The sequence below is a fragment of a genome, unplaced genomic scaffold (assembly GCF_019419815.1).
Source record: "Pyrus x bretschneideri cultivar Hongxiangsu unplaced genomic scaffold, Pyrus_bretschneideri_v1 Contig3, whole genome shotgun sequence".
In the NCBI taxonomy this organism is placed as follows: domain Eukaryota; kingdom Viridiplantae; phylum Streptophyta; class Magnoliopsida; order Rosales; family Rosaceae; genus Pyrus; species Pyrus x bretschneideri.
Window position 1 is genome coordinate 12,345,001 of NW_025999612.1, and position 14,709 is coordinate 12,359,709.

The window sequence follows — 14,709 nt, forward strand, 5'->3', positions numbered from 1 at the left end:
CTGCCCTTTTCACAGCACAATTTCTAATTTTTTTTATTTATTTCAGTTTTTCTCTTTTAACCAAACCTGGGTTGTTATATAATCAACATATCAAACCTATCCCAAACCAAATTAGGGACTGATTGTTCCTGCAGGCTGCAGTGTGTTAGAGACGTTATAAATCTCCACCATGAACATATGTATGTGGAGTTCAGTTCCCTCACCAGTACTGGTTATTCATTCTTATCCCCAGCCGAAAGCTAGCTAACGTGGCACCTATCTCTTCTTAGAGCACACAGGTGTCGAAAGCGAACTCGATCCCACCATTTCATCAGTTGCCTAGATTTCAAGCCATCACGGTCGAACTGACAATTACATTATGCTGCGTTTGTTGGATATGATTTATGTATCATGTATGGATGATAAACTTGCAGGACAGTATGTTTAATATGTGTCGAACCTGTCACTCTTCTTCCCTCGTGATATCAAATCGATCAATACCAATCTTTCATAATAAGTTTGATTACATCTATGGAAATCCAATTTATAGGGCTCAGTGGCCGGCACAATTTGAGTTTCAGAGAATTAAGACTCAAGTTGAGTTTTAAAATATTAAGAGAGACTCGAGTTAAGTTTAAGCTTTTACAATGAAAACCATAAATGCTACAATAGCAAAGTTTGGATATGGCATGGGCAATTTTTTGTTTGTTTGTTTGTTTTAATTTATGGTTTTGTACAACTTTGGTAGCATTCCAGCCCATAACAAGATTGGGTTTGCACAGAAATTTAATGAAATTTCGTCCTGGCTTGGCTCCAACTGTAAACTTGTCTTGATTACAATTTTTCAGCTAAATATTGACAAAAAATTTTATCTTCTTATTACGAAATTATCGCACACAAGTAGTAAATGTAGATGTGTAGATGTTACCTTTCTATTTTTGTGCACTTGTGCGTGTGAAACATACTCAAGGGACCAAAGTCAATCAACTTGCTGCTAATCAACGATTGTGGGTGGTGACACAATAAGGTGGATGAAATTTGCGAAAAAAGTCGTTGGTTTAGTGGGTAATACCTTCGAATTTATCTCTTGATTCGTAGTTTGGAGTTCTCATAGCCTACTTGTTAGTGCTAAAGCTGCTCCTTAGCTCATATAGCCGTTCGTTAGTGCTTAACCTACTCTTTAGTTAGCGCACATAGCACGCAATGAGACTTAAGCTTATGCGTGGACATTAGTCCAGTGAGAATAACGACTTGATCATGACTTATGGGTGAAAAATTAACAAGAGCTTTAATTCTCTCTTAAGTCTTAAGTTCTTAACTAGAAAAAGATATTTTTGTATTTATCACATGAGAGATTGTAATATTGCTGTTTTTATGGCTCAGATACGTTTACCAATAGAAGTAAAACCTAGATATCTAAATTTAGCAAATGGTTCCGCAGTAAATTCATCATTTGGAAAGAATCGCATTCACATAGTGGTTTAGGGTGAGAGTGAGAGATGAGAGCCACAAGAGAGTTGAAAGAAACCCTAAGAGGAGGGGGGGGGGGGGGGGGGGGGACCAAAAACAAGTTTCTACATAAACCAACAAAATAGTCTCTCTCATTTTTTCTCCCACAACACACCTGCTACACACGCAATTGTGGCCTTCCCTAACTCTAGTTTGGCCCACATGGATCCCTCAGTTTGACTTGCAACCAATAAGAATTCAGAGAAAAAGATCAAGTTGAGAGGCTTAGCCAATGAGCAGTGAGATACGACCTCCTTGTGGGTCCCAAGAAGCTTTAGCAACATCCTCTCCTCTCTTCCTAATGTAGCAAAGCAAAGCAAACCACCAAAAAAACTGCATGGCAACGAAGGTAACAGTAAAAGCGCTGCAGTGGGTCTTCCTTTCACTCTCACACTCTTCTCCCACTCCCCACACTATAATTATTGAACCATTTGGGCCTCTAAATAAATATGTGAAGCCACCTCAATATTCCTTGTTCATGAGTTGTGACTACTTACAACAAAAGCACTTTGTTCACCTCAACATTACTCCTTCTGAATTCAGTTGTGACTTAAAACAAAAGCAATTGTTCATCGGTTTGATTCTTGCTAGATTTTATCAAACACTTTGCTGTTTGCTGCTGCTGCTGCAGTATGATCACGGATAAGAAAGCTGCAAATGCAATGGGAGGCAACACGGCTCGAGCTTGCGATAGCTGTTTGGTGAAACGGGCACGATGGTTTTGTGCTGCTGATGATGCTTTTCTTTGCCAAAGATGTGATGCCTTGGTGCACTCGGCGAACCAGTTAGCAAGCAGACACCAGAGGGTTCGGCTCCAAGGTTCATCTGTCAAGGCCAATGCGTCGGTGCAGCTAATTGCGGACCAAGCTGCACCGGCTTGGCACAAGGGGTTCAAGCGCAAGGCACGAACCCCTCGCCACAACAAGAAGCCTGGATTCGCAGCCAAAGATGAGCAAGAGAAAGTAGGGCTACACCCTCCTCTACCTTTTGTTCCGGAAATCGGGTGCCAAGAAGCAAATTTGATGGAGGATGAGGAAAATGAAGATCTAGAGCGGCTTCTTTATAGGGTTCCAATTTATGACCCTTTTGCGGCCGAGCTTTGCAATATTTCTTCAAGTGATCAGGTTGGGAACAATACTGGTGCTATTGATCTTGATGACGAAGAGATTGAGATCAGAAATACGGGAAATGACTTGGACAATTTGGAAGGGTTTCTACGGTCGGATATGGAGCTGGCGGAGTTTGCTGCTGATGTGGAGAACCTGCTTGGAGGGGGACTAGATGAGGATTGTAGTGACATCAAAGGAATCCTGGGGCTATTGGACGAGGGTAAAGAAGTGAAGGTTGAAGAGGAAGTTGAAGGGATAGAATTTAATCCTTCGATCTTGGATTGGAACTTGTATTACGAACAGTCATCAGCTGTACCGGTACTAATGGGAAGTGAGGAGGACAAGGAGGAAGAGGAGAAGGTAGTCCTGTTCATGGGGGCTCAGAGTAGTGATGAGATTGGATTCATGGAGAACAAGCAAATAGTGATGAAGAGGAAGAACATATGTTTGAAGCTAGATTATGAGGCAGTCATCACTGCCTGGGCAAGCCAAGGCTCTCCATGGACGACCGGAACTCGACCGGAGCTCAACCCTGACGAAAGCTGGCTAGACTGCATGGTAACAATACTACTCTCTCTCTCTCTCTCTCTCTCTCTCCATTTTCTGGTCCTACTGATCTACTAGACTACTGGACAACAAAAGCATACTCATTCATTCGAATCACTCAGGTGTACTCTTCTGCATGTGATTACTGTCTACTGAAAAGAGTAAAAACAAAAATTATGATTACATATATATATAATTACATCAAATCCGCTATACATTTTTAATTAACTCTGTAAGGATGATTGCCTATATAATTAAAATCTATCTAGCTAACTTGTGTTACTTAAGTAAGTCTATTAAGCTGGCACAATTTTTACAAAACCTAATTAGGTTTTTTTTCCTTCGATCAAACCTAAATAGGGTTATGTATTAAATGGTTATTGCAGGGTATGTGGCCTACAGAAATTCATCAAGCACACGGAGATTCAGCAGGATGTGTAAGTGGAAGAGGAGATGACCCGCGAAGAGAAGCAAGAGTTTCTAGGTACAGAGAGAAGCGAAGGACACGATTGTTTTCGAAGAAGATACGATACGAAGTTAGGAAGCTGAACGCGGAGAAGCGGCCTAGAATGAAAGGTCGATTCGTTAAGAGGACAACGTCCAGCTTTGGTGGGGTGGGAAGTACTAGTAGTAATGCTCCTGCGGCTGCATTTCCCTACCTCATGATCAATAAATAACCGTACATAGCTGTAGCTGTCGTATTGATTTTCATGAACATCCCAATTTTGCTTGTTTAATTTCATGGCAAAATTGGATTGACATTGATGTATATGCAATGTGCCATATATATAGCCTGCATTTGTACGATAAATGAAGTAACTTGGTAGCTCATAACTAACACAGTTAGTCCATCTCTCTCACTACCAATGTATTAAAAGGCAAAGGTGTAGGTGAGGCATCCCATGGATAGCCCCGCCTAGGCGTGAGATGTGAGGCAAAGCCTCATGGTACCCAATGGCGTAGCCACACCAAAGGCTACGGTGGGCTGTAGCCAAGGGAGAGTTTGTGGTATACGTGTGTGTGTGTGTGTGTGTTTTAGTGCATAATCTAATATAATAGACAAAAAAAAAACTGCAAGAAGAATTATTTTTTAATGAAACTAGCCCGACGAGTATTTAGCACAATTAGAAATATAAAACTCATCATGGAAATTGTGATGCCATTTTGTTCAAGATTATTTTGTTTTGATTCAGCGGGCTTTATATTAGTTTCAATCAAATTTTTTAATTGCCTTTACATCTACTTTCCTTGTTTTGATTTGTGCTAGTTGTGTGATTGTAATTGAGATGTCAAATTTTTTATCTTCTTCTTGTGTTTGCATCTAAATATATGTAAATTTGATGATTCATTGTAATATTTGCGGTTTGCAAATGTGAAGATTGTTGAGTTCATGCCAAGTAAATTTTAAGTATACAAATATGTTAAACTTAAATTTTTGCATGCAATAAAAAAAATCATTTGATTTTAGGGTTATTTTTTTGGCTAGCCCACCCATAAAAATTTTTTTGGCTCCGCCATTGATGGTACCTAAAATTTTAACATATATATACACACCTTTATAAAATATAATACTTTGTAAAACAAATATAATTGTAACTAAATCAAAGATAATATCGTCTTCCTCATTACTAAGTCTAGTTGTACTTAGGCACTATGTCTTAATGTCTTGAAATGTTATAATTATTTATTTTATTATAAGTAATTATAGAAAACTTCAAAAGAAATAAGGGTGAGTGACCACAATTATAGAGAATTTTAAGGAAAATAAAGGCTAAATGTCACAAGTACAAGGAAATTCAAAAGGAAATAAAGGTTGGATGGAACAATTATAGGGATTTTAAAATGAAATAAAGGCTGAGTGAGCAATTGTAATATCCCACATCGCCCAGGGGAGTGGATCCTGTAAGCCTTATATGTATATTCCCATCTCTACCTAGCGCGAGGCTTTTTGGGAGCTCACTGGTTTTAGGTTTCATCGGAACTCCGAAGTTAAGCTAGATCGCGTGAGAGCAATCCCAGGATGGGTGACCCACTGGGAAATTCTCGTGTGAGTTCCTAGAAACAAAGCCGTGAGCGCGTGGTCGGGGCCCAAAGCAAACAATATCGTGCTCTGGTGAAGTCGAGCCCGGGATGTGGTGGGAGCCCAGACCGGGATGTGACAATTTGGTATCAGAGCCAATCCATGCTCGGAAGTGTGCCGACGAGGACGTCGGGCCCCTAAGGGGGGTAGATTGTAACATCCCACATCGCCCAGGGAAGTGGATCCTATAAGCCTTATATGTATATTCTCATCTCTACCTAGCACGAGGCCTTTTGGGAGCTCACTGGTTTCGGGTTCCATCGAAACTCCGAAGTTAAGCAAGATCGAGTGAGAGCAATCCCAGGATGGGTGGCCCACTGGGAAGTTCTCGTGTGAATTCCCAGAAACAAAACTGTGATGGCGTGGTCGGGGCCCAAAGCGGACAATATCATGCTACGGTGGAGTCGAGCCCGGGATGTGATGGGGGCCTGAGCCAAGATTTGATAGCAATTATAGGGAAATTAAAACAAAAATAAAGGTTGAGTGGAGCAATTATAGGGAATTTAAAATGAAATAAAGGCTTAGTGAAGCAATTACAAGGACTTTAAAAGGAAATAAATGCTTAGTGGAACAATTATTATTATAGGGAATTTAAAGGAAAATAAAGGTTGAATGGAGTAGTTATAGGGAATTTGAAGAGAAATAAAACTCTGCTAATTAAAAATAGGATTTGGAGAGAGAAACTCTGTCTTTCTTGTTCGTTCAAACTTGAAGTCTCCAACATTTTAGAAATAGCCATAGATTTTGAAGGAAAAAAAATGCCCAAGTTGAATGCCTGGGCGTGCCTTAGCCACCTAGACGCGCCCCAAACACCACCCTACGCCCACCCCACAAAACAGAGGTGAAAACCCAGCCGCCTAGCCTCCAAGACCGCCTAGGCTGGCTTCGAGGCAAGTTTTTTAAAACACTGCTCACTACTACTCATAACTAGCTACTACTTTCAAATTCGAAGCTTTACTGAACAAAGTCAGAAGAGCTCTCTCTCTCTCTCTCTCTCTCTCTCTCTCTCTCTCTCTCTCTCTCTCTCTCTCTCTCTCTCTCTCTCTCTCTCTCTCTCTCTCTCTCTCTCTCTCTCTCTCTCTCTCTCTCTCTCTCTCTCTCTCAAACACTTAGAAAAACACATTAACCAATATCGACTTTGAAATTGTGTGTGCTAATTGATGCATGTATAGCTAACAACTGGTTGGCAATAGCTACTACTATCTTAGACTTGAGTAACAATATTCATGCTTTCTTAATTTACGGAAGAGTAAAATTTTAGAAATCCCCCCGAGTTATACGAACTTAACTTCTTATTACCTTTACGTGGCGGTGTGCACATGCCTTTATATAATGACAATTTGGATGAAATGTGAAGAAAATAGACAGTATGGGGAAATTGGCTACAATCATTCATTTGAGTCCTTAGCTTACTAAAAACAAAAGTTCAAAGAGTAAATCAGAAGGCAAATACAAGTTCATGGAGTATTTTGGCAATTTACTTAACAATACTCTTCTTGTTGATAAATGATATTGTAGTTAACTTCCTTACATCCACGTTTAATCAAATTTCGTCATTAAAAGTGGATTATAAGCATGCCTGAATGTAAGCTTTCGACCAAAACAAATTCGTAATGGTTACAGAGACACAAAAATATCTTTCAAACGCTTGATGCATGGAGACACGAAAATCTATTTCAAACACTTGATGCCTGACATGGTAATACACGTACAATCACGTATATCTATGAATATGATTGTACTATATACTGATAAGTCAATTTCGTGGGTAAGTACATTAAAAAGCTGTTGTGTCACTGGTACTATTTTGATTAGGGCAACATGTTCCACATCCATCACATAAGTTGAAAAAGAGAAATCACGATTCAGAAACCAACTCACAGTACAATGATTTTTTTTTATACACTTTCTTTGGGGGCACGGTTAATTTTGATTCATTTTACTGCCAACAAAAGTTAAATTTGAAGAGAGAAAAGGGAAGAAAGATTGACAAAACCTGGCCAAGTTGATCAACAGGTTCCAGAATTTGGCATTCACCACTATAAATTTCATGCAGTTGTTGGTAGATTCGGTTAATGCAAATACATATCTAGGAATAAGAATTAGGGTTTCTTCCTTCTGGCTAAGCAATGCCAATAGGATGACGATCTTTTTTTGTCAGATATACTGCATCAGTAGAGTCTTCTGGAAAAAAGAAAAAACGTGGTTGTGTTTTTCAGGAGAGGAGAGAGTGGTATTGCACGTGGGTTAGGACCACCAGACAAAATCAAGTCTCTAAATTATTTATTTCAAAAAAAAAAAAAAAAAGCCCTTAAACTCTTAAAAATTATCAATTTCATTTCTTACTCTGAAACTCTTATTGTCACGAGTAATAATTCAAAGATTAAATCAGCAGTTCACCTATCTATATATGATACCCCTTTGGATTCGTTCTTTGATTTAAATTTTCGAAAGAAAAAAAAAAGAAGAAATTTAGGCTTGTTTAATAATCATTTAGTCTTTACCTCAAAAACAAAAAAAAAATCATTTGGTTTTTTGTTTTTGGTTTTCATTTGTTGTGTCAGTAATAAAAATTGAAATACATAGATAAAATGATGGATGAAGAAGAGTGAATATAGAGGATGATACAAAGAAAGACAAAATAAAATGTAAATTAAAAAAACTATATTACATTGTTTTCACTTTTTAAGATTTTGTTTTTATTCTCTCAAAAAAAAATTGTTTTTATTCTTTCTTCTTCATTTTTTCCCCTCTTCCATCACTTTTCATGATCCCTCCTTTTCACTATATAAAACAAAAAAAGAGAAAATCAAAAACTAAAAATGAGATAATTATCAAACGGGTTCTAAGATTTTGAATAATTAATTTGAGCATCCATAGTATTTGCAGTGCCCAACCATAGATAACTCACTCTAGTGAAAGCAATTGAAACATCTTAAGCAGAAATCATACATCGGTTACCATTTTAGTAGTTCAGTCCTCTATGAGCAAGGACTTTCAAAGCAATCGAATCAACCACCAATCCTTTTCTCAAGTCAAGTAGTATCCAAAAATAACAATAAAATAAAAATATCTGTACAATTTATTATAGTTTTGCATACATGGGATGGGATGTGTACTACTAGTATAGTTTAAAATAGAGCTTATCAAGATTTTAGACTAATTTATGTAAAAGGTATTCAATTATTTCCATTACGTCTTCTTCTTAGACGTCTTCCATAAAAAATTTGTAATGATTATATATCTTAAATTGACATCGACAAGTACACGAAGGTTTGTATATTATTATTAAGGGAGGATTTGAAACTATTACAATAATTTAGGATAATAGGCAGTTTCGAACCCGGAAAGCATGGATGGAAATTCAACACCTTCCGCTAGGATATTGGACCACATGCGATTCAATTTGCAGACTTGTATAACTTAGAATATTAACTAGCTAATCAATTTGTTAAGAGCGATCATACAACAAAGTTGTTCGAGTCCAGATTAGTACTTTTGATTCTGCTCCCACTCAAGGACATGGCGTAGTTTTGATGAGCGGGTACTACACTCTTCTTTTTACCTTTACTTAAGAAAAATTAAGAGACATAACTCAGTAGAGAGTACATAAAGTCAAAAGAGAGTGCGGAAATCACTTTCTAAACTGTCTAGTGCCGTTAGTAAACAATGAAAAGAAATCCAACAGTTGGGGTGCAGAGAAGTAGTGTTGTATAACTGTTGGGTTCACTGGCTGTCTTGCTTTTAACTGCAGACAAAAAGATTACTGCTCCTTTCCTTGGTATGTTTGTTTTTGAGTGAAACCTTGTGATCTCATGGTGGGAATATTGCCATACGGTTCAATCTCTTCCAGTTCCAAAGATTCCATATGTGTACGTACGTATGCATGCATGATTGATTCTTGAAAAAGGTTTTGATAGCGCTGTTTTTGTTTATTTTTTTATTTAATCAAAATTAACATGACTAATCAAATGATGATCAACGCTTCATTAACAAAGAAATGTAACGTGCCGTGCCCGAAGAAGGTTAAGGTGACAAGAAAGCCACCATGCAATCTTCAAAATACAATTCCTAAATTACGTTTTCATAACAATTGATCAATGTAAAATGACTCGTTTGGAATGTCATCAACAAAGCAATGAGGACAAACCTGTCACTCTTTCATATGTTATATAATGGGATGTGCTATTCACAGACCCCATTTTACTTTCTTCACCTCCTATTAATTTCCAGCCGTCGGATCGTATGAATTGAAAAATATCAAATGACATAAATTAATGAGAGGTGTGTGGGAAGTAAAAATGGGTACGTGAACAGCACCACCCTAATAATATATCATAATTGAGAATAATCGATCCCATGAATCATAACCCCTGAACTAGCTACTTAAACGTACTGTGATCATCTTCTCGTAGTTAAAAGTTCTTTGTGTACTATATAAGGAAGCAAGAAGGGGAAGGAAGGGGAGAGAGAGAGAGAGAGAGAGAGGGGAAGAGCTAGACTACTTGCATTACAAGCGATCTTGAGGAGCTGATGTCGATATGTGAATATGAGGGATCGATGGAGAGGGGAGCTACCTTCGGTCCAATTCAGAGGGCTGAGGAGTGGCTAGAGCTGTCATCTCATGCATTTGGCTGCTCCCTTAATATTATTTTCCAACCCTAGTAGCCTGCTGCCTGCGCAGCTGTGCAACTCTATTCAATTAGCTGTTGCATGAGAGATGATAGATATACTGAATATAAAGGGTTTGGCCTGGTGCATGGTGTGGGAGCAACTCCTTCCGCGCGCTTAGCCCGCCCATTGGACTGAAGGGAGCTCCGGCCACCACCGGTTTCATCACGTCGCGTAAACCGAGTCAAGTGCATGATTTTCTTTTCTTTCTGTTGTCTGCTCTTAAGACTATAACCATTCTCATCACTGTCATATTCTCGTCGCTAATAATCATCGGATGCCACTTTTACTATCATAATTTTCTTTAAGGTTTGATGAATCTGCTTGACAGGAAAGAAGAAAATCAAGTTGGAGACTTCGAGCTAGCGTGGATGATGTGGTTTTACTACAACAGAAATCCGAACGGTGATGCAAAATCCAGGAAAACAAGAACGTGTGCCCCGGACGAGATTGAACATTTTTCTTGGTATGTGTCGAGTTCCAGTCTTCGAGTTAGAGGAGCAACAATTACCGAGAGGACCGCAATAAAAACACAAATTGTAATGCCTTGGAGAAGTAGCAACTGTTTTTCCTTAGCACTTGAACAATGCAAAAGGTTTATGATACATCATTCATACATAACCAAAGACAAGAAACTTATTCTTTTATCTAGGCAGAGGCCTAGGTCAAATCAGCGTCAATTTTTGGAAGCTAACAAGATAATCTAGTGAAAAGTCGAAGCCTGAAATCTCGCCGGAAATCTGTAACAACAAAGAAAAGATAAGACTGGTTTCACAAAGTCTAGAGATGATAACAGAGTATCAACAATGCAACGAAATCGTGATGTATGTGATCCCCAACTTCCCTCCATTTTCTGCATTTCACTGCAGCCCAAACTTACTCACCTGCACGAAGAAAACATAATAAGTACACCAATTATAACTGCAGACCCTCTTCATTTACATGCAACATTGAACATATCACGACACAGAAATTTTGGATTCCATGTCAAGCAAAAAATTTAACAATCCATGTTAAATCTGCATCAAGAGTGATGCTAGCAAAGCTCAGTATTCATGTCATTCAACAGATTCGACTTAAATGTTCAAAACAAAATGAAGGTTTCAGCAAGACTGCGCAAGCAACCTTCTTAGCTCCATAACCCAAATCCAAACTCAAAATCAACTGAGTAGATTGAGGAGAATGACAGACTTCAAGATCATACCAAGAGGACCGAACACCAGAATGCATTTATACACAATATTCTCATGCTCTATGCTTTCTTAAGTTGAACCATTACCAATTTGTTTATGATAATTCTGTTTCCGAAAGTTACTGTAGATCTACCAAGTCAAAGATGACTCAACTTGCTCAGACCTTTCAATGAACTGTCCAAAAACTTAGAAGCTAGCAAATCCAACATGACATAGAAAGCCGTGCAAAATGGATAAAAGACATTATATGCAAAAAATCATAATGGAAAAAATCCCCATAACGCAATAAAGGAAGTTGCAGGGGTAAATCTTCCGAAGTTTGTAGATTCATGTCTTTGGTTTGGTATATACATGTTTACTACCTAAATCGAAGTAACCCTCACCAGGTAGCAAATATACATCAGAATTGGATTAGGCATTCTATCAATTTTCAAAAACTCAAGTACTGATAAGCAATTGTTCCAGCTGAAAGTCTCGATTCGACTCAAGCCTCAAACTAAGAAACTAAAGACCATAGCTACACCTACACCTATTAGGTTTCACATTTCAGAAATTGAGCTGTTTCCTAGTGTTTTCTGTCTGAATAAAACTCCAACCTAAAGCCCTAAATCATATGCCTCACCAGAATCAAAAAACGAGAACCCGAGTCTTAATTCACAGCGAAAACGAGCAAATGGAATCGAAAAGCCCCAAACTTGAACAAAATTTCACCCCAAAAACTGAACTTTCAAATCCAAACAATCAAAAATTGCAATCAGATTATCAAATTGGGAGCTCACAACGCAAGAAACAGTACCTGAAACCGATCACTCGGATTCCACGGGCTCCGGCTTCGGACCTGAAATTCCCAAAAACAAAAGCAAAATGTCAATTAATTGAGAAAACTGACAAACGACGGGAAAAGATAGGGTACGGTGGCGGACCATGGAACTCGTAAGGACGGTGGTCCTTCCCCCAACCGATGCCGCGAGTGGACTCGAGGTACTGGTGGACGAGGTGGCGGCACTTCTGGAGGTGGTTGACGCCTTCGATGCGGTAGCACCATCGGAGCTTCTCCCTGATGATCTTGGCCTTCTCGATGTCGATCCACTTCTCCCGCACCAAGTGCTCCCTCATCTCAAGCATCGCCACCGGGTCCTTGTACGGATTCGCCGGATCAAAGTCGTCCGGCGGCGACTCGTCGAAGTCCACCACTCCCTTCTTCCGCCCCATTTTTCTCTCGCACTTTTGGATTGCTCACTCCCTCTCTCCCTCTCTCCCTCTCTCCCTCCGTGTTCTGGCTTTGATTTTCGCAGCTCTGCAGCTGCTTCAGGTTGTTGAGCCTTTGGGTATTTGGGCTTACGATTTATCAGGCTCTGGTTTTGGGCTCATCTCCTTTGATAAAGCACTAGGCCCATTTGGGTTACTTTTGTAGTAAGAAAACGGGTTTGTCTTCAACATCTTATTAATTAGTTTAGCAAGTTGACAAAAAATAGTGTTTCAATAACTCAATCATGGCCAACTATTTCTTGCTAGTAAGTAGTCTGGACTATTGAAGAAAAATTGGTAAGAAAACATGTTCACTTCGAAGTGTATTTCCGTGTTAGTGATTTGCCCACTCTATTTTTATCCCTAAGCACCTCTTTTTTTTTTTTTTTTTTTTTTTTTTTTTTTTTTTGGAAACAGCACCTCTTTTTATTTGAACTTGAATACAAGTGATTAGGTATACTTCCTTAGTCAACTGGTCTAACATGCAACTGCCTAATTAAGAGAAACAGAGGAAAAAAAAGTGCAAAAGAAGAAATGAGTATGACAATCAGTATTTGTTTCTCCTTCTAATAGGCTTAAAATTTATGTGATGGTTCGAGAGCAACTCAAAATACTATTCATATCTTTCTTCGACATTTGCGATACACAAAAATGTTATGGCCGGAGCTGTTTATCTAGCATCCAAGTGCTTCCTAATGCAACTCCTCGAACGAGTACTTCACCAAAAAACACTTTTATGATAAAAAATAAAAATATGTAGTCAAAAATAATTTTAGTTGTCAAAAAACTACTTTTAACTAGGGTTGGGTATGGTCTGGATCGAGCCCAAATCTAGAGGAACCGGACCTACCTATTTTAAAATGTAACGGGCCAGGTAGAGGGATTTTGAGTTTGAGAACCGGACCTAACCCTGACTGTTTGACACGGGTCGGTTCAGGGCAGGTCCATGAGACCAATTACTTTTTGTTTTTAATTTTTTTTTTTTCCGGTTTTGGGTATACTGCCAGTGTCTTTTTTCTTTCTCCTCTCTCTCTCTCTATCTCTCTATCTCTCTCCTTCCTCTTCCCTATTCCAAATGAAAAACTGAAGCAATCACCATTTCCCAGTAATTGTGTCACCTGGGGCTTTGCCATCGTCGATGTCTTCAACTTTAATCGTCTTTCTGTCTGCAATTTCAATCGTCTCTCTGTTTGCAATTTTAATCGGCCTCAACGCTGCCGCTTCATGATTTGGTGACAGGTCTCCACCTTTTCCCAATCTCTAACTCCTTCACACTTTCTTGTATTTAGTTCGTCGGATCTAATAGTTTCTCGACTTGCAGGTGTTGAGAGGCGATGGATCTAAGATATTGTCAACATCTTGGACTCGGGACTTGGGAGGGAAGGAGAAGGAGTCGAAGAGGCTTTCGAGTTGGTAACTGAAATGGTTGATTAAGGAAGGTTGGGAAGACGGGGTTTGTTGACCAGAGGTCGTTTTGGTGAATCGATGATGGTCTAAGTTTGGTGATGTCATCAAGGAGATGAATGGGAAAAGATGAGCCGAGTGCGAGTCTGGGAGATGAGGGAGAGACTAGGTCGCTTGGAGAAACAAGTCCAATCCAATGAGTGAGATTGGATCGATGATTGTTGATCATTCCATTTTAGAAACGGGCGAGTTCGAGGCCCCGTAATTCTAAGGATTTGGACACGGCTTCGCCCTATAAATAACACCACCCGGGCCCGCCCCGACCCGTTTCTTCTATAAAAAAAAAAAAAAGACCTGCCCCATACCCACGTATACTCGTCCCGACCCGTGAATCCTTGATCCGTTTGCCCACCCTTACTTTTAACCCTTCCAAACGCAATACCAAACAAATCCTTAACTCATAGGCCAACTAATTTCATGGGCCAAGGATGGATTTGGGCCACGGAATTGAAAATTCAAGACCAATTTTAACCTGACATTGACGACCACCAATAGGTAGCACAGAAGACGGAGGGGTGGAGAGTTGTACTCCTAATTTCGCGCACTGTTTTCTTAACTCTCATGGAAGATCAACCGTGCACGGAAACTACTAGGAAACCAAAATACTACAAACAATAAACATCTGAACAAAACATGATTAAAAGTAAAAATAATTAAAGTAAATGATAAAAAAAAATTTGGTCTAACCTTAATCAACGCCGCATTAGCTTGACGTCTCTTTGAGTTCTCTCAGGTGGGATTCTGTGTCTTTTCTTTAATTCACATTTTCCTGGATTTCCTTCGCTGCATTTTGATCACGATGATCAACATTTGTTCATGTGTGTATGAATAGTTACGGCCGTTTGATGCCCATTTTGTTTTTACGTTTCATATGAACAGCTAAAGGCATGCAGCATGCTCGATAACCAAT

General features: G+C 39.1%; 2 protein-coding genes across 3 annotated transcripts; one reads left to right on the forward strand and one right to left on the reverse strand.

Moving 5' to 3' along the window:
* The first annotated feature begins 1,826 nt into the window (after positions 1 to 1,826).
* LOC103938771 (zinc finger protein CONSTANS-LIKE 6) lies at positions 1,827 to 3,981 on the forward strand. The gene is made up of 2 exons (XM_048589274.1): positions 1,827 to 3,155; positions 3,530 to 3,981. Exons 1-2 carry the CDS (start codon positions 2,121 to 2,123, stop codon positions 3,818 to 3,820), a joined length of 1,326 nt encoding a protein of 441 aa, XP_048445231.1. The 5' UTR covers positions 1,827 to 2,120; the 3' UTR covers positions 3,821 to 3,981.
* A 6,469-nt stretch (positions 3,982 to 10,450) lies between these two features.
* On the reverse strand, positions 10,451 to 12,314 carry LOC103938780 (NADH dehydrogenase [ubiquinone] 1 beta subcomplex subunit 10-B). 2 transcript variants are annotated; one of them, XM_009348834.2, is made up of 3 exons: positions 12,011 to 12,314; positions 11,884 to 11,925; positions 10,451 to 10,634 (listed from the first exon to the last, which is right to left on the reverse strand). In XM_009348834.2, exons 1-2 carry the CDS (start codon positions 12,297 to 12,299, stop codon positions 11,894 to 11,896), a joined length of 321 nt encoding a protein of 106 aa, XP_009347109.1. In that variant the 5' UTR covers positions 12,300 to 12,314; the 3' UTR covers positions 10,451 to 10,634; positions 11,884 to 11,893. The 2 variants fall into 2 exon arrangements, with proteins under 2 accessions (XP_009347109.1, XP_009347101.1); XM_009348826.3 differs by having other exon boundaries at positions 10,451 to 10,778.
* Between the last annotated feature and the right edge of the window lie 2,395 nt (positions 12,315 to 14,709).

Coding starts and splice junctions, on each gene's coding strand:
- LOC103938771 (XM_048589274.1), top strand. CDS start 2,121: ATGATCACGGATAAGAAAGCTGCAAATGCAATGGGAGGCAACACGGCT. Junction 3,156..3,529: donor AAAGCTGGCTAGACTGCATG/GTAACAATACTA, acceptor TGGTTATTGCAG/GGTATGTGGCCTACAGAAAT.
- LOC103938780 (XM_009348834.2), bottom strand. CDS start 12,299: ATGGGGCGGAAGAAGGGAGTGGTGGACTTCGACGAGTCGCCGCCGGAC. Junction 11,926..12,010: donor CCGTCCTTACGAGTTCCATG/GTCCGCCACCGT, acceptor TGGGAATTTCAG/GTCCGAAGCCGGAGCCCGTG.